General features: G+C 43.5%; 3 protein-coding genes across 4 annotated transcripts in view; all 3 read right to left on the bottom strand.

The window, feature by feature from the left end:
- Window positions 1–452: 452 nt before the first annotated feature.
- On the bottom strand, window positions 453–10,868 carry rnf217 (ring finger protein 217). The gene is made up of 7 exons (XM_079290564.1): window positions 9,852–10,868; window positions 7,214–7,435; window positions 6,929–7,093; window positions 5,892–5,989; window positions 5,698–5,801; window positions 3,952–4,023; window positions 453–3,377 (listed from the first exon to the last, which is right to left on the bottom strand). The coding sequence occupies exons 1-7, from the start codon at window positions 10,827–10,829 to the stop codon at window positions 3,298–3,300; spliced, it is 1,719 nt and encodes a 572-aa protein (XP_079146690.1). The 5' UTR covers window positions 10,830–10,868; the 3' UTR covers window positions 453–3,297.
- An 8,519-nt stretch (window positions 10,869–19,387) lies between these two features.
- nkain2 (sodium/potassium transporting ATPase interacting 2) overlaps window positions 19,388–26,313 on the bottom strand; it is a gene marked incomplete at its 3' end in the record, with an annotated part of 55,233 nt that continues 48,307 nt past the window's right edge. Inside the window, exon 5 of one of the 2 annotated variants that reach the window (XM_079291321.1) lies at window positions 19,388–19,510. In XM_079291321.1, the coding sequence (XP_079147447.1) occupies window positions 19,388–19,510 (123 nt within the window). Of the gene's footprint in view, window positions 19,526–26,313 lie in introns of both variants that reach the window. The other variant, XM_079291320.1, reaches the window with a different exon arrangement.
- On the bottom strand, window positions 23,167–25,038 carry LOC306793454 (zinc-binding protein A33-like; the record flags this gene model as incomplete). The annotated part of the gene is made up of 5 exons (XM_079291101.1): window positions 23,167–23,642; window positions 23,829–23,947; window positions 24,057–24,310; window positions 24,392–24,487; window positions 24,634–25,038. The coding sequence occupies 5 exons, from the start codon at window positions 25,036–25,038 to the stop codon at window positions 23,167–23,169; spliced, it is 1,350 nt and encodes a 449-aa protein (XP_079147227.1).

A 26,313-nucleotide genomic window follows, 5' to 3' on the forward strand; every position in this document is an offset into this window, starting at 1 on the left:
CGCGCTGGGCCAGCTTTTCATTAAGGCGGAGCTTGGAACACGAGCCAATGGGCCACGCGCTTTCGTAATCTGCATAATTCCAACTAACTGGAAAAATGTGCCCTCACCGGACACAACAATATTCAGTTTACTGATGAAATCCGAAAATTAAATTCATAAGAGTATTTGTTTCGCGGTGGAGGAAGTATTCAGATATTTTACTTGAGTAAAAGTAGCAAAACACCAGTGTATAAATACACAATTACAATGATGCTGAATTCAAACGCTTACTAAAAATACCACTACTACTGCTAATAATAATAAAAACAATAAAGAGATTCACTTTTCAAACACAATTCAATTTGTTTTATAAACTCCATTATTTATTCGCAATTTAAATTACAATGTGTTTATAATCGTAATCTTAATCGACAGTGATATTCTCTGTTACTCTGACTCTGCAGTGCTCATAAAGAATGGAGGTTGTGTTGCTTCGCCTCCTGCGGTGCACTTGTGACCCCTGCTGACACAAAGCTGAAGTCACAGCGGTGGTGGCAAATAAAAAGAGACCAGAAGACATTCATTCAGTTTGTCGAGCCGACCGTCAGCGACTCAAAAACATGAAACATATCAGACAAACCCGTCAACACAAAGAACACGTGAATATCAGATAAAACAGTCAAACAGAACCGTTTGGCATTTGACCCAGTTTAGTTTATTCTCCGTCAGATCCTCAAAACAACGTGTGTGTGTGCCTGGCTAAGTGAGCAATAATAATATTAATATTAATAATAATATCAGCAGACGTGTTTAACAGAGGCAGCAGGTGGAAGATTATGTTTAGTGCAAACAAGGAGAACAGTTATCGAGTCGAAGACATTTCTTTGAATACAAATACCGTTGAAAACAAAGTGGCGTGTAGACATAAAAAGGCTCAACGGGCCTCCTGAGTTGAAATGAAGCCACAACCTTTAGTCCCTTCACTACACACTTGATTTGTTGAAAATGACACGTCTCTTTTGAAATGTTCACTTCCTTCATTGAGCGTTTTCTGTCCACACAAGACCCATTCAATGTTGGAAGCGGTGCTTGATGTGCTGCTGCTCGGTTTTAATCTGCGGAGTCCAAAGAGTGAGGGTTGTACTCGCCAAAATAAAGTGAGTTGTGCAAAACGATTATTTTGGGATGCCGCTTACAAACCTGTATTGTGGTGGTAGAGGTTTGGTTTAATCTTTAAAACACATTCTTAATAGAGGGCATGATTGCACTGCACATTAGCCAACACGCCCCAGCAAAGACAAATGATTGGCCAAAATAACGATGTCACTGAATGAATTGTTAGTTTAGCTTTACCCAAACAGTTACTCAGTGTTTACAGAAATGATGAAGTCAGTAATATGCAGGATTACAACAAAACAAAGATGGCGTCTTAACACACATGTACAACATACATGTATAAACGTGAAAGAAATCAGACATGCGGCACAAAGACCGGCCTGTTATTATTCATTTATATTTCTCTCGTCGCAAATTCAGATTTAAAATCACTCTTTGACAGCAAACCTGTCAACCCATGCTCCTAAGATGTACTTTGAGCGACCACGTGTTTGGTGTTGTTTCTCGATAACTGATGCAAATGATTGATCAATTACCAAAGATGCCATCTGTTCATTGTCAGGCACCGAGCTAAACAACGAACCGATTCACCTGACATGTAAACGTCAGGGCAACGTTTCTGGTAAAATGCTGTGGAAATAGTATCAAATAAAAATACTAAAAGTGTGTAGCTACAGCAAATCAAACAGTTTTCACTCTACTGATGCATCTCTGTGCTGAAAATCATTTAAAATACAAATATCCATCTGTCTATCTTTCATTCAAACAAACACAAATGCAGCATTTCAACATGTCAGTGTAGTGCTAGCCCAGCAGTTTTGTTTGGCGTCTTACTTCAGAAACTTTTCCCAGTGACGGTTCTACGGATACACATTTTCCTTCTTCCACGATTTCAGTCCGCTTGACCCCCAAAAGCAACGCTCACAATACGGCCGAGTCACACCGGGAAACGTCTGCGTCGCTGAGATATTCGCGTCTCCTTTGACACGACAGTGTTTTGACTTTACTGGAATTAAACATGGTCGCTGTTCAGCGATTCCTGTGGCACAGCTCATGTGGTCGGGCAGAGGGAGCAGAAAACAAACTCCCTGAGAGTGGATTCAAACCCAGAGACAGGACCTACTGAAAAGCAGGGTGTAATATATATATATATATATATATATATATAGATAGATAGAGGGATAAGTGAAGGACGGCAATCTGGCTGCTGCCAGGTGACGACCTTTAAAGCTCTTGAAAATCTGGGGGGTCAGGGTCCACATTCAGGGTCCACATTCAGGGTTTTGTTTTTGGCACAATTGCCACACTGCAGCTGTTTTGTTGTTGTTGTGATGATGCAGATGGAACACGATGGAAGCTCGCCAAAATACCACTTTACAATATTTCCTTTAGCCGTTAGTGGGCTGAATGTGCGTTTGCAAAGCAGGACCTTCTTATAACGCTACGGTGGGTGTGGCCTGTACAACTAGGCGTCACTCTCAGGGTGGGGACACCACCCAACTTTCTATGTTGCACTTGTGAGAACTAATCTTTTCCATCATGGCTTGGTCCTGAATTCAGTTTCCATCTTGACCTTTTGACAAATGACTGACGAAGCCTTTCGCTCAACAAGGAAGATATGATTTCCTCACATTCCTCCGCTATTAATCTGTGAGCTCCTCCTAATCGCATTCCAGCAGTCAGCGTTTATAGTTTTGTTTCCTTCATCCACGACACCCACACAATAATATGTCGTCACATCAAGCCAACCGACGAGCTCCGAGCTCTAAACAAACCTGCCTTGTTCTCCTGAGAGACGGCTGTTGTTAAATGTATGACTGAAGAGTGCAAAACTTGCAAACGTACACGGCTGAAACTTCCCGTATTGTGTCCGAGACGAGAGGCGGCCGGAGAGAAAGTACTCGGCTTAAAATAGGTTGTGAAATTTAAAAGGGGATTCAAACACTTCCATCGTGTGAAGAGCACTCAGGCCTTTTCTACTTGAATACCCAGCATTCCTTCTGCAGCGGTGGTTCCACCGCGACGCGATGACGTGCGATTAGCCAGGCATCGCTTAATATGTTTATTTCCCTTCCTTCCGCTCTAATTTAATTTGTTAATCTGGTGACGTCCCCCTCAGACATTTGCCATGACTCTGGCGTGTTCATCCCTGAGGAGGTGTGGGCGTCGTCTGGATGAAGTGCAGTGAAAGGCGAGCTTCAGTCAGATCCACCGTCCGGAGCCCTGTGTGCGCTGCGTCTTCCTCCTCTTGCACACGTAGTAGACCGGGAAAAATACCAATCCTGCAGGAAGAGAAGGCGGTTGTAGAGATGAGGGCTGAGAGTGGGAGACGGACGGATCAAAGCAAACGATTCTTGATTCCTAATTATACACATTCAAATGAACTACTCATTAACGTACAATGTAAATCTGGAATGATCCATTAACGTCGAGCTCTGACGAGTGTTCGAGATGGATTTGATTTGATTATTCCGTCTTACGGCACATCGCCTTCACATTCTTTTAAATTAATTGAGCTGAGAAAGAGAGCAGCAGCACGACACTGATTCTAACGACGATGGAAATAAATGGCGCTAAACGCCGGCCTGCAGCGGCTCGTCCGTCAGACGCACAGACACGGGGAAGAGATTAACGCTAATTACAGTTCAGCCGAGGCATCGAAAGTTCACGACACTGACAGAGTGCTCAGAGGGAGCGCTCGGATGATATTACTGGTAGATGTAGTTTCAGGAAGTAAGAGCCAGAAACCCAGAGAGTGATGATCTGGATCTACAGCTTTGGCATTTTAAAAACAAGAAGAGTTTACTTCTCTTCTCTTAGCGTGCGCCTGTGTGTTCATGTGTGTGATTGTGTTACCTATCACCAGGGCGAGAGCGCCGAGCACCACGACCAGCAAAATGACCACCGGGGCTATCAGCACCTTAGCGGCTGCAGAGAGGGAGAGAGGGAGAGAGAGGAAGGGGGGGAGTAACACAGAGAGCAAGAGAGAGGGAGGGAGGGGGAGAGAGGGAGGGAGAGAGAGAGAGAGAGAGAGAGAGAGAGAGAGAGAGAGAGAGAGAGAGAGAGAGAAAGGGGGGGAGAGAGTAACACAGAGAGAGCGAGAGAGGGAGGGAGGGAGGGAGAGAGAGAGGGAGGGGGGGAGAGAGTAACACAGAGAGAGCGAGAGAGGGAGGGAGGAGAGAGAGAGGGAGGGAGAGAGTAACACAGAGAGAGCGAGAGAGGGAGGGAGGGAGAGAGAGAGAGGGAGGGGGGAGTAACACAGAGAGCAAGAGCGAGGGAGGGAGGGGGGAGAGAGAGAGGGAGGGAGAGAGAGGGAGGGAGGGAGGGGGGGAGAGAGTAACACAGGGAGAGCGAGAGAGGGAGGGGGGGAGTAACACAGAGAGCGAGAGAGAGCGAGGGAGGGAGGAGAGAGAGAGGGAGTAACACAGAGAGCGAGAGAGAGAGGGGAAGAGAAGGAGGGAGGGGGGAGAGTAACAGAGAGAGAGGTGGGAGAAGAACAATAATCATCCATAATGAATAAATGTTGCTGTCAGTTGGAATAGAAATTGCACGATTCAAAATGAACGTGTTGTTTTCTTTGGTTTTGTTTAAACTTCAATGTATCGCTGCTAAATATTCAAGCTGTTTGGCCACCAGTGCATCCATTTGGTCTGTGGAGGAATGATGAGCAGATTTAAGGGGAAAAAATGTCTCCACCCACATTAAGACGTTGCTTTATTACATGTGTGGAGCCGTGACGGCTAAGTGGTTCTCGTTGAGGGACAAATCAGCTCCAGTTCAGCAGGCGCCCTGCTGAGATAACTAGCTGGAGCTGTCATGGAGAGCAGAGTCTAACAAATCTATCAGAGTTCAGCTTCCTGGAGGCTTGCTGGTGCATGAATTTGATAACTGTGAAAAGATAATTATAGCTAACATGATCTGATATGTGATGATTTCACACTTATCAAGCTTTCCTTCAGGGGGCCTCAAGACTCTAATGTGGAAGTGTTCACTGCTGCTGCAATCAAGAGGCAACTTAATGTCCGTCGGACGGGGACGGCTGTCCTTTCTTTCTTTCCATCACCACTGCTTCTCTCTGATCTAGTTATAATCCACAGCAGAGTGAAACATGATGATGCTGATTTATTTCGGGTCATGGGCATGATTGGGCAACGCAGGAAATCACTAACTCAAGCAGATTACAGAAAATAAAGCAGGTCGTATGCTACAGCCATGCTAAGTCTCTTTGAGGCCGTGTTATGCTTCATGCCAACATGCTCACAGTGACGATGTCTGTTTAGCAGCAGCTATAATGTTTACAATGTTCACGTCTTAGCTTAGTGCGCTCGAATACCAACAATTACCAAGTAGCCATTAATATAAAGTACTGAGGCTGGTGGGAATATCAATAGTTTTGCAGATATTTAGTCATAAACTAAAAGTATTGGACGAATTTAAATGTTGGCCTGATAGCAGTGCTAGAGGCAGAGGATCACAGTAGGGTTCATCCTCTGGGCACCATGAATATGAGATATCTTAATTTGGACCAAAATGGTGGACCTGAGGTTAAAAAGTGTATCTCTTTACACCCACACACACACACACACACACACACACACTTACCACAGACGGACCCTCTAATTAGCCGTCTCAGATGAGGTTTATCAGGTAGATAGCGATACTTGCATCCGAACACGCTGAGGTTTGACGTGTGGTCCCCGAAAAACCTGACAAGAAGTTTTTAAAGATTGAATGAGATCGTCGCATAGAAAGAGGAGGAGTCAGAGAAGATAAAGTACAAAATAACAGATTCTAACCGTAGGTGTCGGTAGCGCTCTCCACAGCGGTAACAGAAGTTAGTGTTACACTGCGTACATGTCATATGGTCACATCCCTCTGTACGCTGGATATGGATCTACAGATGATGATGGAAGGAGAAAAAAAAAAAAGAAGAGATTTACTGTACTTACATATAATTAACTCTTTCACTCTTTTTGGTCTGGTCCCAGTTTGAATGGGTCATGTTCTCCTTCGAGACTCACTTCATGGTAAAATGGGAACAATTCCCCAGTACTTAGCAGCACTAAAATGCAACACTGGCAGAGTTTACTACTCTCATTTTTTCAAACAGGAAACTATCAGCATCTGGTTCAGCATCTATTGAGCCGCGCTGCAATATGCAAGCAGCGGCCCACTTAGTGGATCCTCTCTGTTTGGCTGCTGCAGCAGGGAGCGGTCAGACTATCAACTGGGCATCAAGGTCAGCTGCTCTCAGCCTCTTTCCCCAGCGGAACACAGCAGGACGTCCCGGTCAAATGCGATCCTCTCTCTCTCCCGGCTTCCAGAGCAGAAAATACAGAGACGCCGGTGCGACGGACGCAGATGGAGAGTGAGCAAACAGTTCCCCACACACACACACACACACACACACACATCGGTAATTAGCTTAATCTACGTCTTAATCTACGTCTTGCTTTAATCATCTCCTGACAGTCAAATTAAATATTGTGTAGACTACCTTGGTCGTAATGGAACCAGGCTTGTTTTATGACAAGTGGGAGGGATGCCAGTGAGTCTACCAGATATGGTTTAATGCAGCAGAGACATCATTATTCTTTCAACATGCATCTCGGTCCAGCACTTCAAATCTGAGCATCCCTCTACTGTCCCTGCAGCTCCCCATCCATCACCGTGTTCCTGCTCTCGTGCTTTCTCTTGGCCTTCATTGACTCATCCACGTTTATTGCACCCTCCGTCAGTCAAACCTCTTTTCCATTTCCCCACACACCCATGTCCCACAGTGGCCCCGTTGCAGCACTCCTCTGGCCGCGTCGTGATAACTTGGGATTCTCACCCTGCACCGTGGACACTTCTGGGCGTTTCGTTGCCCGTGCTCTACGACGCTGGCCCAGCCTCGTAGCAGCTTGTCTCCCTTCCTGTAGTCGCGACATTTCACCCCATTGTGCCACGGCGCGTGGCATTTAAAGCACCACACAAACTGGCAATTGCTGCACTGGATCTAAGGTGGGGACAGAAGAAAGCAATCACATCCTTGCGTGACTTCTAAACGTATACATCAGCTTTAATTTTCTGATGTATTTCCTTATGTTTCGCTGGCGTATTGGAGCCGTCATCTTACCTTGTACTTGTGCTCGGAGCGGCTGGGGTTGTTCCCCTTCAGGGAGGTGAACTGGCGGCACTGGGGGCAGGGTTTGGTGCTCGAGTCCAGCTGACTCAGCTCCAAAAAGTAACGATATTTTGCCACGTCCTCATTGGCTAGATAGGAAATCACCCGTCCCTCTTCCAGGTAGCCGCTGCACTCTGAGATCGGACAGCCGATGTACGATTTGGCTACTCGCACCTGGGAAACATCACAAAACAAATGTGATTCCAAAAGGTGTACAATGAGACAAAGAACATGTGTTCAACCATGTGGACGCGACACTTAAATGTCAATACGAAATATATATATATATCGCCACACCACAATTTGAATCTCTTTTGTCTTTCAGTGACTTTCACAACCAAATCTGCATATGGAGTAAATTCACACCGCTGACGGGACGGTTAATGATTTACCCAAGAGTAGAGGCAGTAAGAGGCAGCTGAAGAGAAGGCCGTGGAGAGAGTGGAAGTTAATATGTATCAAAGCACACAATGACACACGTTAGTTACTTCACACCAAGTGCTCGGCAGTCATTTAGCGGACCTCATCCACACACGAGTTATACCGTCTGATCACAGACATCACAGAGCCACGGGGGACACGGACATTTTAAAATAAAACGTTAAACAAATTCAAAATGTTACAAAAGGAGTCAAAATAAACATAAAACATATAGTTTGAAACAAGGCTTCACCACCTTCAGGGACATTTTCCGTCATTAAATTCACACCTGGGTTCAATACAGGTGTGTTCAGATCTCAACTAATCTGTATCTTAAGTTAATTAAGTATCATACTTCAGTGTCACCATCTCTCTCTTTGTTTTTGTCTGTCTTTCCTCTCAGGGCATCTCTTCTTCTCTGGTTCCATCTCTCTCTCTCTCTTCCTCATTTCATATGTTCTTTCTGTCTCTGTTCTCTGCACATCTTCAGGCCATCAAAGGCAGTGACACCAGCTGCACAGACACATGATAAGACATTTTGTCTGTGTGTGTGTGTGAAATGACAGCAAGAACAACAGCATCAGCCTCTGACGGTATTACACGCGCACACACACACACACACACACACACACACACACACACACACACACACACACACACTAAAAGCCTGTTACAAGATTCTAAAATGTATCCTCTGGAGGGCATGAGAGCTGCGATGTATTTGTGTTGTAACAACACAAACACTGTGATGACCACTGCCAGACTGGTTGGACGGGTTGTGAGTGCTGCCAATCTGTCTCTCACATACACATGTCACCGTCATTCCGGAGTACTTGGAGTATTTGTACACCGAGGTGTACTTCTGGGAGAGGTGTAGTTTGCAATTCATGCACATCCAAACACCTAATGTTATGGCAGAATACATTCTCTACCATATCCTTATTTCTAACCTTTAGAATAAGCCCGACGCTACTGCCTTGAATAACAGCAAACTACTGTTTTTGAGACATGGTTAGCACCAAACCAGTGCAGTCTAGTCCAGTGCCCAGGAGCAAGGCACTGAGCACATACTCCAATCTCTCTGACTTAATGCTTACTGTACCTACTGAGTACATTGACGAAAAAAAAAGAAAAAAGAATTCCACCCACACAGGATAGTTTACACAACCCATATCTCATTTCAGTGTTGTTATCAGAGCTCGTCTGTGTTTGTGTGATTATTCGTGCCTCGTTATCACAGCATGACAGATAAAATGCTGTCCGTCTCACCGATACACTGTTTTATCTAAACAGATCAAAGGAGATTACAGAAACAGTAGCAAAGGACCTGCGATTGTTACCTACGACAGCATGCAGGTTTGTTATGATCAGAGGATCGTACCAGTTCATGAAACAGGTACCTTAAAAGACATCCATCCTGAAATACTTTAGCTCCGTCAGATCGGCGACGTGCCTTTCATTGCCGAGTCCCTATTTCTAAGGCAGCTACACTGAATCAAAGGAAGTTAATGTATCTCTCATCTATTATTGAGTTCCTTGATTGATAAGTGTAAATCGTCAATGAACATGAGCTATCACTGAACATATAATGTTGCAAGAGACCTATTTTTGGCTGAGTTAAAGAATTACTTTTGCAAATGGTGCTGCTCTCTCCGTGTACACTTAAAAACGCACGGCTGGGGCATATTTTCTGGCATCAACCAGAGGCATTTTGGGACGTGAGGGCAACGATGTAGGAGATGCACCATGTTAATTAAAAGGACACACGTGTGCAACTGCTTTTTGTCAAAAACAACCCAATTTTAGTGCCGAATGTGTCAGTGACCTAAAGGCAGTTGTTGTCACAAAATGAGGAGACCTGCAGATGTTGCCTTGTGACATTTAAGCAACAATTTAATGAAACAGAAAGCCTATTTAGACATTTAATCATGTGAGGGGTCAGATTGCTCAATGCCAGCCAGCTCCAGGTATTTTACAACAGTTCCCAGAATTGATCCAGATTGAGCAGATAATACAATTGAGCAGATAATACACCAAACATGACACGTCAGTATTGTGATTGTGTGTGTTGTTGTTGTTGCTCAAAGACACTTCAACGAGCTGCTGACTGACCCAGCAAGACCTGCACTAACCCCCCCCCCCCCTGTCGCTCAACCTCCCTCCTACCAACCTGGAAGCTGACGTAGAGTTTCAGACACTCGTCGCACACGGCCTTCCTGCAGCAGGGCAGGGGTGCGATGGTTTTCGACTCCAGGCACACCCGGCAACTCTGCACCGCAGTCTCAGCACCGGCCTGCTCCGCGGACAGCCGGTGGGCCGTCGCACCGAAAGGGGCCATCGCACCGAAAGGGTCCACCAGGTCGTCCAGTGTGTACAGAGCCGGTTCGGGACTCGAACCCACGTCCAGGTCCATGTCTGGTGCGTCTGACGCGACCGTCTCATCGTCCGTGATTTCAACTTCTCGCTGGCGGTCGTTAGCGATGCAGTAAACAGTGCAGTAGACGTGCTCTTCCGTGCTAAAAAACTCGTCTGAAGTGACCGCGTCGGTGTCACCGTCACGCCTGTGACGTCGCTGACCTGTAACTGTTATGCGTTCAACTCCTTTTACGTTAGAAGTCGTCAAGTCGCTCGGGGTTTGCTCGTTATTAGTCCCCGCGTCGCCCGTTTCTCGCTCCGACTTTTTACACTCGCCGCGTTCATTTCCGTAACCGTTTGAAACGTCGTTGTTGACGTTTCCTTCGCGGGTTTCATGCATCCGACTGTTTGTATTAAAACACAGAGAGGGATACTTCGAAACGCCGAAATATCTCCTCCGAATCTCGACAGCACTCGCCCTCCTCCTCCTCTCTCCTCCTCCGCCGTTGCAGTTGTTGTTGTTGTTGCCCTTCGCATCCTTCCCTTCCTCGCCGCTCCTCTCCTCCGAGTACCGCTCACCTCCGTCGAGGGACAACCGGGAGTTTGATCTGGTGACACGACGACTCAGATCTCTGACCGACGGTTCAACTTTGCCGTCCGTGGAGGAAGTTTCTGTCGGCAGGTTGCGGGACAATTTCCCCCTCCCCTCCTCGAGACTGCTCATGAAACTCGGCATGTCACAGGCGTCGCCTATCGGTTCGTCATCTTCCATGCCCGATGCCGCTCTCCCCATTTAGTGAGCGGATTATTTTATCCGGACGCTCCTCTCTCTCTCTCTCTGCCCGTCCACCTCTTACCCAAATGCTCCTACCAAAACAAAACAATGCGGAGAGCAGCTCGGTGCTTCCGGGTGTCGTCGTCAGCGTGTAGGAGAGCAGCGATAGGCCGATGGGAAGCCTAGTGGTGGAGTGCAGGCTCCAGCTATACTGTGGAGAGTCAGTGTCATCATATAAAACATATACAACATATAAAACACAACTGAAACAACTCAGGAATTTAAATTTGGATTTTTGACAGAAGGGCTCTTTTCAGAACATGTGATTTAAGATCAGGTGATAGCAGGATCCACTTTATAATTTGAGACGGTATTGGAAAGAAAAATATATATATATATTTGGGGGGAAAATAAAAAAAGTAACAAAAAAATAAATAATACCCCCCCCCCCCCCCCCTCAAAAAAAAAAGATTTACATTTTTTTTTGCTGGCGGAAAAAAAGAAGAAAAAAAGTTCCAGTTGCTGTTTGTTGAAGGTCGCCACCTCAGCCACATTTGTTTTATTTGTTTATTAAATTTATTAAATACATAATATGTGTGTTATCGGTGCTTCATCATGGGTGAGATGTGTTCAAGAACAGTCACAGCCTCGCGTCTACTGTTTGGAGCTCACTAGCTGTTTCCACCACTTACTGTAAGAGCAGCTTCATGAATGATTTAAATTGCAGGTCCAGGTATGCTCAAATATTCAGAAGCAATTGGGACAGAACTGGATCATAATACAATACAAATTTAGTTAAATTACTTATCTTTTATCCCTTTGGGCAAACGAAAGTCAATGTCCACTCAATAACTAGATTAACTAAGATTCAGAACTGCAGCTCTGGTGTTTTATGATAAAGTCGCAAGAATTCTTTTTTATTTTTAATTGCATCATACACACAATTCCCCTCATTAAATAACCCATAACCAGAAGGCCTTTCATTCTGACGGGGAAAGTGACACAAAGACTGAAAGTAATTTGGACGGTCACATATTCAGTTCAGCGCTGTTGGGGCGCCTGTAAAATGGGTTGTTAGCTCTGTTACAGTCCCTCATTAATGCCATAGGGCCACACGGTAATTAGTTTGCTTGTCCCGGCTGTGCCCAATTGGTTTTAGTGGCGAATGCCAACAATGCTAAAAAGTTTTTTTCAAGTGTGAGTCACCCGCTTACTGCAGGAAGCCCATCAGATGTTTTCTGGAGTGTGCTGTTTCACATTTTAACAAGTCAAAAGGTTGAGATGCTCTGCAGGCTACAAATAAATATTGAAAGTACTTCCAATCTCGAGCATTTACTCCATCTTAAACTCAGCCGAATGCATCTACACGACGAAGGCTTTGCTTTCTCACTCGAGAGGTTTTCAGTCTTAATTGGGTAAATGTTTCATGATTTACTTTAACACCGTTATCCTCAGGGATTTAAACACTGAATTTACCTTTGAGGATGTAAGAATCCCACCCACTCCGCTCCTCTTAATGATTGCCGGTGCGTTTCCTCGGCAAAGGAACACTAATGCTTCCTGGCAACGTTAAAGAGATACAAATGCTGTCGTTTTGGATCCAGTTTCCACAGGTTTGGCTTCAGTTCAGTTGCGTTAGAAAGTGGATTTTATATTCTTCAGAACTTAATTACTGGAAAACACTTTGCTGAACAACAAACTCATCCCCAAAGGAAAGAACTCAGGCTGTAAAATACTTTGTCTTTCGCAAGCATAATGTAGCAAATGTAAATAATTTAAGGGCACAGAAAGCACAAAAGAATGACTGAAGAGAGGACACGACATAGACTTTCCTTCTCCACTGTCTACTTTATTCCCAGCTGTCGAGTTTATGTACAGTCAGTCACCTGTGGGGAAAAAAACATCATGAAGAGAGAAGGAGTTAAACCAACATAGATGGTTTTAGTCAGTGGTGAACGTAAACAAATCAACCCAGAGCCACAGAGACAGTATTTCACCGTTTTCACTGGCGACAGATTCCTGCACTGATGTACTGACCTTGTGAATAAGTTGCTTAATGTATTATGAAAATGTGTTATTGCGCTCTCTAAATGCTCCTCTAACATAATAGTCTCAGACTGCGACAGTCTGGCTCTCAGTTTAACGTCACAATGAAGGGAAAAGTTTTGTATTCGACAATTTGTAGGAACAGAAGACATTTCAGCACAAGATAAGAGCTCAAGCTGAGCTGTGGAATACGTCCACAGTGATGTTTCCAGGCCACACCCACACAGTCCTAATGAAACACACCAGCTAAGCTTTTGTTAACCTCCTAATGAATAATATCTATAAATATGTTGTTTTTTATTTGATTTAGTTGATAAACATCTGAGATTATATGAGGAAAAAACATTCAAAATCAAGCTTTCAGGGGCTTTGAATTCAACACTTAAAAAATATTCATCAAAATAGTTTTGATGAAGCTGAAGATGCTGCTTCTCGCTTTATGAAATGCAAACTTGATTTTGAAATTTTGTGAAAGTTTAGCCAAACCCATGAACGTCTTTCCATATTATTCATACATTTATTCAGCACCATATTACAGGAATAACTCATAACTGCATACTCTTACCACAACCGTAAAGCTTCGAGTGGAGGGATTTTTAACTCCGAATACAGATTCAGGACTTTACAACAGCTTGACTGAATGTTTATTGACACCATTTAACAAAATAAGAGCTCGCCTCAAGCTTCTGCTGCAAATGCTGAACTCCTTATGTACAGATGTGCATTCCTAGATCTACAGACAAGACGCTCTATTGACTGTTCCAAAGTCTAAATGTGATAAATGTACGACATGTGTGGGTTCTGTCTTCATTATTACTAAAAAATATATTATAACTGTTGTTATTGCTGTTCATTAACAATCTTTGACGAGTTCTTCAATTTCCTTCAGCTTCGTTTGTGTTGAAGATGTGGCTTCGCAGGTTCTGGGTTAAGTGTCGTTTAGTTCACCATGACACAGAAAAGTCGCGCACACACACACACACACTCACACACACACACACACTCACACACACACACACGCACACTCACACGTGTCACATTAGATATCTGAAATCTTCTCCTGCATCTGCCAGATTGGCGTTTCTTTTAGGTTGATATTGTTCCACAGTGCCAGGTAATATTGCCTTGATCGACTCCATTAAAGGCAAATAAAAATAACATAAATTCACTTTCAGTTCAAATTCTCCAACGACACAAGCAACTATCTTTCTCAATGACGCTTTAAATAATGGACATGTGACCCTTTTGACAGCATTTGTTCCTGATTTGAATTTAGCAAAAAGACACGTCATCTGCAGTCAGTTCATTTATTAAAAAGCAACGTGTGGTGCTGGTTATTAAATTTATATTTGAAAATCAATTATGTGCTGAAGTGAAAGTGAATTTCCAGCCCTGACAGAATTGTTAATGAAAGAATTACAGACTATAGTGCAACTAATTCCCTTTCCTCCCGATCTCCTCTTACTCTCTGATCTCAAAACACACTGTACAGTTAGAAGAAATAAAACACAGTAGTCCCACTTGTACACAACATCATACATTAGTAGTCAACTAGAAAAAACAGTAAACACGGCCACACGTGATTAAAAAACTTCTAGAAGTTCAAAGTTACATTTCATCGTTTTACATTGTAGTTGCTATTTTACCTCCTTTACTCGGCGGACATTTCAGACTGCGTTATTTATAGAAAAATCACAAAGTTCACATTTAGGACTCTTTCGAGAGTGGAGGAGCATTCAACAAACCAAACAGTTCCCGTTTTAAGTAGCTAGTTAGTGACACGCAGCATGAGATTAAATACGCAACAGTTTGGAAACACCTCATGCAAACACACAAAAAGTTGTTTCTGTCCTCCAGAGCGACTGTCTGCGGAGCCTCACGGGGCAGCGACTCTGAACGTACAGCCCACAGTTCTGTTATAAAACATGAACGGCTGAAGATAACTGGCAGAGGAGGGGGAGGACTTTGGGGGGGAAACGTCCATCATTTTGTCAGTGCTATCGCCAAGAAACGTTCCTCGGTTGACGCAGAAGGCCTCAAACATTTTGGTCCAGTGATTGCAACACAAATGCAACACGATTTGTTCCACTTCCAGAAGGAATCAGTTGTTTTTTTTGTCTGAGCCGAATAAAAGAGAGAAACCTGCTGGTCGCCTGGAATGCAAATGTGATTTTTTTTATATATTTGTGATATCCTCGCAATTTTTCTCACGGGGGAACCAAAGAAAAGTGAACCTGAGACCCATTATTATTGGTCCCAGTCTGTGGCTTTCAGAAACCAGGCTCTACGGATGTCCATGTGGGGATATCGTTGGCACTTTCAACATTAACATTTGAGTGGTGAGCTGAAGAGAGGGCGCTGCTGAGACTCTGGCGTCTCTCTGGTATCATTTTTGTCCTCGTTAGTCTGCAGGCGAGGGTGAACGTGTGCAGTGTCGTCGTGGGATTCAGCCGCTGTCGTTTCCTTTCTCCCCCTTTCCCCAATCTTTGTCACTCACCAGTGTTTCGGAAATGCAATATATCAATCAAAACAACAAATAATTCATCAAATAATCCAACTCAGATGCTTCTCTGCTCCCTCATAACAATGACAGACATTTTTCAGCTTTTTTTGGCACACTTTGTACGGTACAAAAAATGCCAATCTATGGTGAGATTCAGGACGATCTGACAGTGATTGTCACTTCTGTGAAAGGTGTGTGTTTTCCCTTTGTGTAAGCGTTGTCTGTGGATATTCTGAAACATTTCTGTTGTTAAGGAGGGGTGGGTGCTGCACATTAGGCTGATTGGGCACTTGCTCTAGCGTCCAGCTTTTTTTACTTCTTTTTATAATGCAGAAAAAGGGGAAAAGAAACCTCTGCCTGCTGAAAGAGATGGGCGAGTGTGACCAAGGACGCTTGGCATCGAGAGCTACAAGGACCGAGGTGGAAGGGAAACTGTTGCCTGACCTCAATCCCTCTTCTGGGGTTGTTTTCTTTGTCTCTATCTACCGCTCCCAGTCTGCCTTGGATGGAAGACAAAGTATTTAGGCAGCAAGAGACCAAAACTCCTCTGTCTGTATTATTACGTTATAAAACACCCCATGGCCTTTGGGATGCTGCATCTAGAACGTCTCCTGTCTGTCTCCCAGTCTGCCTGTCTACATGTCTGTCAGGTGTTCAGTCTTTCTGAATTTTGGAGTATTGTAAACATTGTTAAGAAATCACATAACAAAATGTTAATACATCTGTTATGTGTGTGTATTTGTGCATGCATGTGTGGATTCACATACGCATTACCTAATGCCTGTGTATGTCAATGCGTGTTTCCTGTACACATGCACATGTGGAGTGAAAGTATGTAAATCTACACACAGCACTGTCGTTTAACATTCAACGGAATAAAATGTGTGGCGTGTACTCGCGCTGGAGTCCAGGCCGTGACTTGTATCGGGGTCCCATCTTTGCTGCAACGAGAACCCGAATGCAGCAAAAAGGTGACCGTAGAAAAGAAAGATGTCTGACATTCCTATATCGGTCGTCTTGCTAGTATATGCTTGGTCAGTTTGGTTGGAAGTCCAGTGTCTGATGTTTCAGGCACGAGGAGCAAAAAAAGGTCCAGAGATTGTTTAGCGGGCTCTGTTGTATACATAGCTTAAAGAAACCGGGCTGCACGTCGACACATCACACGTCGTGTGTTCTCCTTGGAAGTCTGAAGAAAGCTTTACATCCCTTTGGTTTCCTTCACAATGCAGATGCCCAACATCACAAGAGGAATATATCGGGTCCCTCAGAGACAAAACAAAACAAAAAGATGCAGGTATCATCGGAGCTGCCTGTCTTGGCCTTTCACACATGTCCTGCAGCTACCGTGTTCAACCATAAGAGGCCAGTGTTTCATCAGGAACAGAACTAACCATTATAACAGCAGACAGGCAGACCAGGGAAGCTGATTACTGGCGGGGTGGGTGGGGGACAGGTTGAAACGCAGAATATCTTAGTGTCTTCTGTATCCTGTCTACTTGTCTGTGTCTTGGTTGTTGTTTTATTAAAAGACAGTTGGAGACGTAAAAGCAGGATGCTAAGCAGTGGTGGTTGGTAAGGCAGCGCTCCTGGAGTAGCTCCTGGGTTTTTACTTTGACCTGAATGAAGAGAGGAGAGGGTTACACGAAATAGTGACTGCATCTCTTTTATTGCTTCAGCATGGATTTAAAGGTAAATGTTTATGTGAACCTCTTAAACTGCAACTCTTTGAGAGGTAATTGAGGACAGTGAGGATGAAGAGGGTTATGTTTAATTGCTTGGCGGTGCGTTTGCTCAGCGTCGTCCTTGATAAAGTGATTCACTCCGGCAAAAAAAGCTGAACAACATTAATGTTCAATGAGGACATCAGAAGCACTTGTCCTGTGTATTATAAGAGATTATAATAAGAGACAGCTTGAGCACACCCACATGGCTGTCCTGACTTTGATACTTCTCCTCCAAACTATTAAGAACAAAAACAAAAAGCAAGAAAAAAATGCAATCTATGTTACAGCTTACAGAATAATATCCCATATGTATATCTCACATAATTGTTAACACAATGTAAATGACAGTGCCTTAAAGTGAGACTGCCAGTATGTAGCCTTTAAGAGAAGTAATCTCACATCTTCCTTTTACTTTGTTGTTCAATCTGAAGACTCTGGTATGAGTAGTAGCTCATAGTGGCTAATGTTAGCAAACTTTATGTAAATATTGTAGCGCAGACTTACAGTAATAACTCCACTTGTGCTACTGTTGGATGAGCTTTTAGCTTCCTGCTGAGTAATAGCAAAGATGCTCTGGCGAGCCAAATCTCTGACAGCTTGATGGAATAGCAATGGGGGGCGGGGCTTAGCGAAGGGTCAATTGATGTTTTAAGTAAGTTGCATATTCTCTCGTTAAAGGGAACTATTGGCACATTTATGCTTTTACAAAAAAAAACACTTCCTGCTATATTGCATTTAATAAGTTCCTAATACAACTAGTTCTGACTTCTGAACAAAGTAACATCAATTGTAGAAAAATGAATGAGACGTTTACGGTCACAACTTGATATTTTGTCTCTGCATTGTTAATGTTTTTCGATGTCATGATGTGTTTGGAATTATGCTTAACCGTCATCGGAATGCAACACATGCTTTTGGGGGTCAACAATAAGTTGGTCTTTTTTTCTCTTTGCAAAGAAGCTCACATTTCTGCAAAATACTGGAGGCGGCGAATGTTGTGAAGCGATTTTTTGTGTGTGTGTGTGTGTGTGTGTGTGTGTGTGTGTGGGCGGTTGGGTGTGGGAGATTTCTATTGGGACGATACAGCTGATGCCTTTTTTTTTTTGAACAATGATAGCATATAGATGATGTTTGTGCAAGTGCGTGTGTGCATATGCATGTGTGTGTGTGCATTAATGTACAAGCACAAGATGTCGATCAGCACATTTGCTGTGTGTTGTTTGTATGTGTGCCTGTGCGTGTGTGCCTGCATCTGTGTATGTTCATGCTCCAGCTCTTGTGTGAGTTTGCAGCCATTATCTTGGGGGTCGATGATTTATGATCTGTGTTATGACTTCCACAGGGGACAAATAAAACAACAGAATGGTCCTTTATTGCCTTTCTTCTTTGTTTACTCCTTCGTTTCATCCATCACTCTGTGTTTATCTTCCCCCCACTCTGTGTTTATCTTCCCCCCCCCCCCCCCCTCTCCTCTCTCTCTTTCTTTCTTCGAGTCTCTCGCCGATCTTGATCTCACTTTCTCTCTCCATCTGTGTCTGTCTGTATCTCTCTCGAATTCGTTCTGGCTCTTTTCTCTAATAAAAACAGTTATTGATCAACTGTCCACTGTACGTCAGTGGAATTGCCATTATTTTGGTGTTGTTGTTTGCTCCAGTTGTTTAAGCTTTTGCTGTATTGCTTGGCGCTTCCACGGGACGAAGTGAGACAGCGAGATTGATGCAGGGCTGTCTCAGCCTGGACTCAGACTCATCTTGTGTTATCCGATTCCTGGCTCTTCGGGCACAAGAATAGCTGAAGGTCTCAACAGGAATCTGTGGTTTTGAGTATGTGGAAATCCCCACATGAACTACAATCTAGCCTGTCAGGACACGAAATAAAAGCTTCCAAATGCAACGATAACAATAAAACAGCTAACAATGAAACAAAGCTTCAGCAAGAATGCCCCACATCTATTTGCCACTTGTGTCGAGGTGATAAAAGCTCTACATCAGTGATAACTGATGAGACCTTGGGCTGGTAAATGATAAGCCCTTATGTTGATACGGTCGAGAATGTGCTAATATCATCCTCACTGCAGAACTCAACATATGAAACGCAGATAAAACATGTGTTGATAGTGGGCTTGGAATTTAAGAGGGTCTGAGGGATCTGGAGTGCATTCAAGGAATGACAACTGGATTTCTGGTCACCATTTAGCACAATTGTATCCTCATCTTTCAGACTTATATCGTGGGTTTGTGATAAAAAAACAAAAACATCATCAAAACATGTAACATTTGTATGTAAATGGAGAAAAGCTATACTTACATGTACATGGGCTGTAGCTGAAGGTGGGAGGTCTTCTGAGGCCCCTGGTAACCGTACGAGTCGAACCCTCCTATAAAATCAACTGCACAAAAACAACACCAATTAGAGAAAGAGTATGCCTTTGTGGTTATCAACTGGGAACCTCCCACCACCAATGAGTCATTGCACAAGGCCTCCTACACCTGCAGAGTCGTCAACATTTTGTAACAGAACCAGCACCTCGATCGCTCTTCGAGCTAATCATGATGATTCAAATCTTTAGGAGGAAGACCACATCCTGTGAAGTGATGTATTTATGCCTTGAGAATACTCTTAGCTCCTCAATGATATAGGATGGCTCTGCAGATTCCGGGGCTGAGGAGTTGCCAGCAGGTGGTTGCTTTTCTCAGACCGAGGCAGAGCGCCTGGACTTTTGAAGAGAGGAAGCTGTGATATTTTCTTTACTTTGAAGTTGTAGAGCTCATAAAAGGGTACTTCCTCGCCTTGATCAGCAGTGTACCTTCGCATTTATTGAGTGAGGTTTCATACCATAAAGTACAATGTGGAAGTGGCAGCACACTGCAGAGATGAAAGTTGCTTTAGGAATGCCGTAAGCCTGCAAGAAGCAGGGATGGAAGTCCAAACATGACGTGGAAGCCAAACCCAGTCAGGCAATTAAACAAACTATTTGTGTATGCCTCTATTAAAACACAATACAAATGCAATATGTATGGAGATGTTGTGTTATCATATCTTTAAATCTCATTATATTGAATATCTTGGATATAATGCTGTAACTCACCTTTTAAAGGAATATTTTGACATTTTGCCAAAAAGGTTTTCCATCAGATACTAAAGTCAACGCTGTGGGTTGAGACGATGTAAGACGGTTAGCTTAGCTTAGCAGAAAGACTCGAAGCAGGTGCAAATAGATAGCCAGGCTATTTCCGAACATACTTTTTTTTTTTTTTTTGCCTACCAGCACCTCTAAAAGCTCACTGATTAACAGGTTATTTGGTTTTACATACTTTAACTATTCCTTGGCTTTTAGCACGTAACTCACCTTAAAAAGATTTTTTTTCCATTTCGTTTTTTGTGAAGATTAAAACAAAACAAAATATTACTCAATTTAGTCTATTTAGAGGCGCTGGTAGGCATATTTAACTTTGAACAGAGCAAGGCTAGCTGTTTCCCCCTGTTTCCTGTCTTTATGCTAAGCTAAGCTAACCGGCTACTGGCTCTATTGTCAACAGACAGAAAGCATAGCCCCAATCTATCGCTGATTTCCACTCAAATCTCTGGATCAATGCATCTGTCCTCGCATACCTGTCTTCTTCTTTTCATTCTGTTGCAGTTAAAGACGACACAATTCATAATAAACCACTTCTTGCCTGTGAGCTTTCCAACTTCTCCCTTAATCCTCTTAGTCATGCATTCATGTGAAATCGTGATTACACCACACAACGGGACGGCAGACGATTTTCTTTGTCTAGCAGCAGTTTTCCTAGACTGCTGCAACACTGTGGCATTTTATGATCATTCGGTTCATTACAGTTGTTCAGCCAGACAATGCGGAGAGGATGCCTGTACTCGATGGTGCTCCTTCTTTGTGCAGATCCTTTTGTGGAAGAATGGCCTGGTGTGAACGGTAACGGTTTCCTGCTGATTCATGCTGCAGTCAAACCGTCTCAGCAGAGTTTCTCCCATGCTTGACCCTTTGAGGAAATCGAGCCTCTAACCTTGTCAGCGTGCTGCCTATCAAGCTGCAGCAGTTCAATTTAAAAATTCAGATATGTTATTCATAAGGCGCAGGCTCGTCCGATGAGCATGTGAGCTCATGAACAATTCTCGCCAGGAGCCAGAAACTGCAGTCTGGTCTGTAAAAGAACAGATCTCCTGAGTGTTATTTGATGGTCAGATTATCTGAAATGATTGTGGTATTTGGTATATTTTCCAGTTGTGAGGGCTAACTGTTGACACAAAGACCGATTCGCACAAAGATTGTCATCTTTGCATTTGTGTTTCCATCTATGTGTGTTGTTCATGTGTGTTTGTGTCTGACAAAAATCTGTCTGACACATTCAAGGAGCTGTGAGACAGATAAGACTCCCTATAATGATTAATCTCTCACACCCAGACACAACCACACACCTATGCACACACACACACACACATACACACACATTCACACATGCACGGAATAATTATGAGAGTAATTCGCTTTCTCAGCAACTCAGAATCTTCATCGGTCCTCAGTGAGTATTAGCTTCTTCACCCAAGGCACATTTCCCTACAAAGCTCCCTGATTATTGTGTCGTCTCCCAGACTGCATTATCGCACAGTGCTTTTCCACAGCCGACGCCTCTGCAACATGAAAGGATTACAATGAATCCCGAAATCATTCCGGAGAAAATGCTCTCCTTGTCGCATGAAAATGATGTACGTGACATGACGCTGCCATTGCGTACATAATCATTGAAGCTTAATAGCGGCCTGAAAACCTCAAGTTGCATCCTGAGTCCTTCTGACAACATTCGTCCCTTGAGAAGAAGTGTGAAAGTGACTTGTGTGACCGTGTGGCTCACGGTGTTGCCGCCCATTTGTGTGTAGTTTGCATGCTTTCTCCCGTCTCTGTGTGCTTTCGGTTCCTTCTGCAGTCCAAACACATGACATTGAACTGGAAGCTCTAAATTGCCCTTTGGTGTGAATGTAAGTGTGGATGTGTTTGTTTACAGGTGGTAGCCCTGTTACAGAACTGGATAGACATGCAAAGTCCAATGCATGCTTGGCTCCAGCTCCCAACACACTTTCTCCAGCACAAGCAGCTTACAAAGTGGATGAGCAGATGGTTGCAGCTGAATTTGTTCACGCTACTACAACGTTGAAGTGATTCTTTACAACACGTGATGTATTTAAGAAGATATTAAACGAACGAATAAGAACAAAGACTTATGTTTACTGAGGTGATAGATAATAAAAGTCAGAAGTAGGGTCATTTTGTCATCGATTTTTCTATACAATCTGATTTACCAGAGGAGCCGCCCCTGCTGGCCAGTAGAGAGAATGCCAGATTAAAACACTTCCGCATTGGCTTTATTTTACAAAATGTGAGGTTGCTGCCTGATAAAATCACTGCACATCACACTCCCTTTAAGGCGGACGAAACCAAATTGGAACCAGGAAAACCATCTGTGATGATTGATAACAATTATTGTTCACATTTCTTTGGTCGAACACATGACGTGTGAAAAAGATACAGAGATAGAGCAAGTTTACTCGTATACTGAAGTCAGAGTCATATTGTTCACGCTTAAGGTCCCAAAATAAGGCCTCATCTTGTTGTTAGTCCTCTGCAGTAATGCTGAATGTTTATCTGGGTTTTCTTATGTAACGGTAAAAAATGTTTTAAACATGTCCTCAACATATTTTCTGTAAAATGTACTGCGAAGGCAGAATCTCTGACCACAAACGTTTCCATGCTCTGAAGAGCACAGGTCGAAGCACCTGCTGTGACCGCAAATAGTTCCATCAGCACGAGAGGCGGGCGCTTTTTTATGAATTTTTATAAATTGATGAGACATAGCCCCCGTCTTCCTGTCTCATTTCCTGTCTTGTTTCAGTTTGTGAATGTATAAATATCGTGTGTTGAAGCTGTGTTTTCAGAACGTCTTCACAGCTCACTGCAATACGTAGCTGTGCATCTGTTCTCTGCCTACAGGCAATAAATTGACATTACAACCTTGATCATTCACCAAACTCTTGTTTATTCTTCATTTGATTGAACAAATTCACTTTTTCACATGAACTCAGCTGGAAGGAGTTTTGCTTTGCCATCGAAATACGGAAATACCGTTTCTGTGAAAGTGTGTTTGATGGTGTGTGCGAGTGTTTTCCTGTCGAGATCAAAAAATGATATTCCTTGGTCATAATCGAGCTGCACGCTGACCTTTCGGGGAAGTGGATCTCTGGATACAAGATTATCACGTTCACAAAGCATTGGAGCAGGATCAGCACGCCAAATGACGGCCCGGACCTTTTTAGAGATTGGACCCCTGATTCTACCAGCAACACCAACTGTACAATCACCCCTCAACTCCACGTCCCAGCTGTGTTTTCCAGAGCTAAAGCCTTCAGAGCCAAGAACTTCATTGCCCCGCAGCCTTTCTGGGTTTTCAGGAAGCGGCTGCATCTTGTCGCTTCTTGTTGAACGGGTCATGTGTTCTGATATGATCAATAGTGGGTGCCCAGTGTTGGGGTCCAGAGTTACAGGAGCTTCAGAGAAAACATAGAAAAAAAGGGAACATTTAGTCAGATGTTTATTACAATAAAAGGTAAAAGTTTAACTTTAGGCATTACTGTGCATTAAGAGAACATCCTGGTGTTTCTTTGTTGATAAGGTTCATTGGTCACCTGGTACTGCAGATTCAAATGTAAACATATGGCAGAAACACTTCTTACTGTATTGGATTATGTCCTTCATCTTCTTCCAGACTGTGAACAGCAGGTTCCCCACATGTTTGGCCTCATCGATCAGGGCTCCTGATGGAGTCTCTGGGTCTGGTAGGTTGCATTGGGATCTGAAGGAATATTAAGCAGCCACCAAATACCAGTCAAATAAAGAGAAAACAGGATAATAAATCAACACCTATACATTTCTTTAAATATTCAATATTTAGATTAGAATATGAATTAACAGAGGTAACCAGAACCATCACAAATGAAATGTCCTCAGCTTTCATCTCAGTCTCGATGGCTTTGATTTTGTCTGTGAGGGAGGAGATCTCTGCAGTCAAATTCACAATCCTGATGTGCATTGCTACGCTCTTGAACGCTGCCTCCTTCCTCACTGCATCCATCCTAGCAGCCTCCTCTGCCTGCAGGAACCGGTAGAGCTTCTGAAACTCCTCTTTGATTGTCTTCTCAGTCTGCTGAGCCTGCAGCTGAGGAGGAGAACCACCTTGTTTTGATGAAGGCAGCACATGTTGCTTTTTGCCGATATAACCATAATGTCTGAGACTTACCTTGATGTGGCTGGCCATTTTATCACACTTGGATTTTTGTGCTTCAAATTTCCCCAGTTTGGTTTTTAAATGCATCATCTTAACCTTGAGTGTGGCCTGTAGAAATTAAAGGTGTTTAAGTTAAATGCAGAGTAAACAGTGGATTAGCAACACATTTGTCTGCATTGTGCAATATAAAGAATTATAAAAACTACTAAAGACATTTCTCTGCTGTTTTCATTAAACTATACATATCTGCTTACCTTCCAGGGTTTGACTGCTTCGTCGATGGGGACGATGTTGTGTTTCTTGTGTTTTTGTGCATCCCTACAAATCACACAGATGAGCCGTTGATCGTCCTCACAGAAGAGCTTGAGTTTCTCTCCATGCAGACTGCAGATCTCCGTAGATCTTGAGTTCGCTCTCTGAATCGTCTCTTGCCTCAAGGCCTCACAAACGTCTCTCAGTGCCAGATTACGTGGAGGCTGAGCCATTGGAAACATTTGCTTACAGACCGGGCATGTCTGGTGTCCACTCTGTCTCCACCACTCCTGAAGACAGTGCTTACAGAAGCTGTGACCGCACAACAAGACAACAGGATCCTTAAATATATCGCAGCACACAGGGCAGCTATCATCCATTTTTGACGGCGATGCGTTGGCAGCCATTCTGTTGATTGCAGCCATTCTGTCTCACGTGGCTGTCAGAATACTTTCGCTTTCACAGATTCACTCGTATTTGATCGGCCAGTGCTCAGGTTCGGTACCTTTAGGTCCAAAAAAACAAAAATACTCATAAACCTCTTGTTACATAAAACACGTCCTATTTACTGGATTCCCTTCCTCATTTGTTTTGTTTTCAAATACAGAATTGGCTTGAGGAGCAAAATAGGAGGAGTTAAAGTTTGTTTGTTTGGCTGTCAAGCTACCGAGAGCTATGAAGACGCCGAGGGCCGCTGCCCAGGCGTTGGTATTTAGCCCCCTAGGGAGTCTGACCAGGCTGAAACAAGTCTTCTGTCTAACATTTGTTACAGTGAAGATAACAATGAATCATTAAGCAGCATTTATACATCACTGAGCACATGAACTCTCGCATGGATACACAGCACACTCCTCGAGCTCTATCTCATCTGAATTTGTTTAGTTCTAACAAGCTCTCTCTCTCTCTCTCTCTCTCTTTCTCTCTCTCTGTGTCTCACAACAGTTAAGCACAGGCCCAATAATAACTGTTGGGCATTAAATATTTAGACACGGAACAAGTAGCATTTCAGTTTTCCTGTCATCACAAAACTTATTAAAGTGCATTGGTAAAAAAGTCTCATCTCACAGTAACGCCTGAAACTCAATTTTACAGTGTTACATCACTTCTACTAAGCAATGTAATGATTGGATATCTATCTGTGGCCTCATTAAACACAGAGGTAGCTTGGTCACATTAGGAGCCTTTAGAGAGAGACGCAGGTCTTGAATCCCATGCTGACCCACAGTTTTGTGAAAACTGGAAATAATTTGCCACGAAAATCTCAATCCCCGATCTGCTTTGTATTAGAAGGAAAGCAGGAAAACGTTCTACCCTCAGTGCTTCAAACTACTACCACTGACCCCGTCTGCATTCATCACCTGTCAATATTCATGAGTTGGCAAACAACGCCCTCAATTCAATGTTGAATAAGACATGCTTGTGTATTGATCCGCCCGCAGCTGCGTCTACTTTAATGGAATAACTAATCTGATGGCCTCAGATAGATGGGCTCATTGAAGTGAACGCTCACGGGCACGCACTGCATTCAAAATATAACCATCGCAAAATCAACATGTTGATTTGTCTCATTTTTCTCATCTGACAGTGGCATTACCCTTCAAATGCACTTCACCATCTAAATAGTAGTCAGTGTAGAAGTTGCACACTTCCCAATCAACACGGTTGCATGAATGAATGGGTGA

This window comes from Melanostigma gelatinosum, assembly GCF_949748355.1.
Source record: "Melanostigma gelatinosum genome assembly, chromosome: 19".
Classification (NCBI taxonomy): Eukaryota; Metazoa; Chordata; class Actinopteri; order Perciformes; family Zoarcidae; genus Melanostigma; species Melanostigma gelatinosum.

What these genes read in the sequence shown, in the direction of transcription:
- rnf217 (XM_079290564.1), bottom strand. Translation starts at nt 10,829, where the DNA reads ATGGGGAGAGCGGCATCGGGCATGGAAGATGACGAACCGATAGGCGAC. An exon ending in AACTCTACGTCAGCTTCCAG is followed by an intron (nt 7,436 to 9,851) that starts GTTGGTAGGAGG and finishes GATGTTTCCCAG; the next exon opens with GTGCGAGTAGCCAAATCGTA. An exon ending in AATTAGAGGGTCCGTCTGTG is followed by an intron (nt 4,024 to 5,697) that starts GTAAGTGTGTGT and finishes CCCTCTCTGCAG; the next exon opens with CCGCTAAGGTGCTGATAGCC.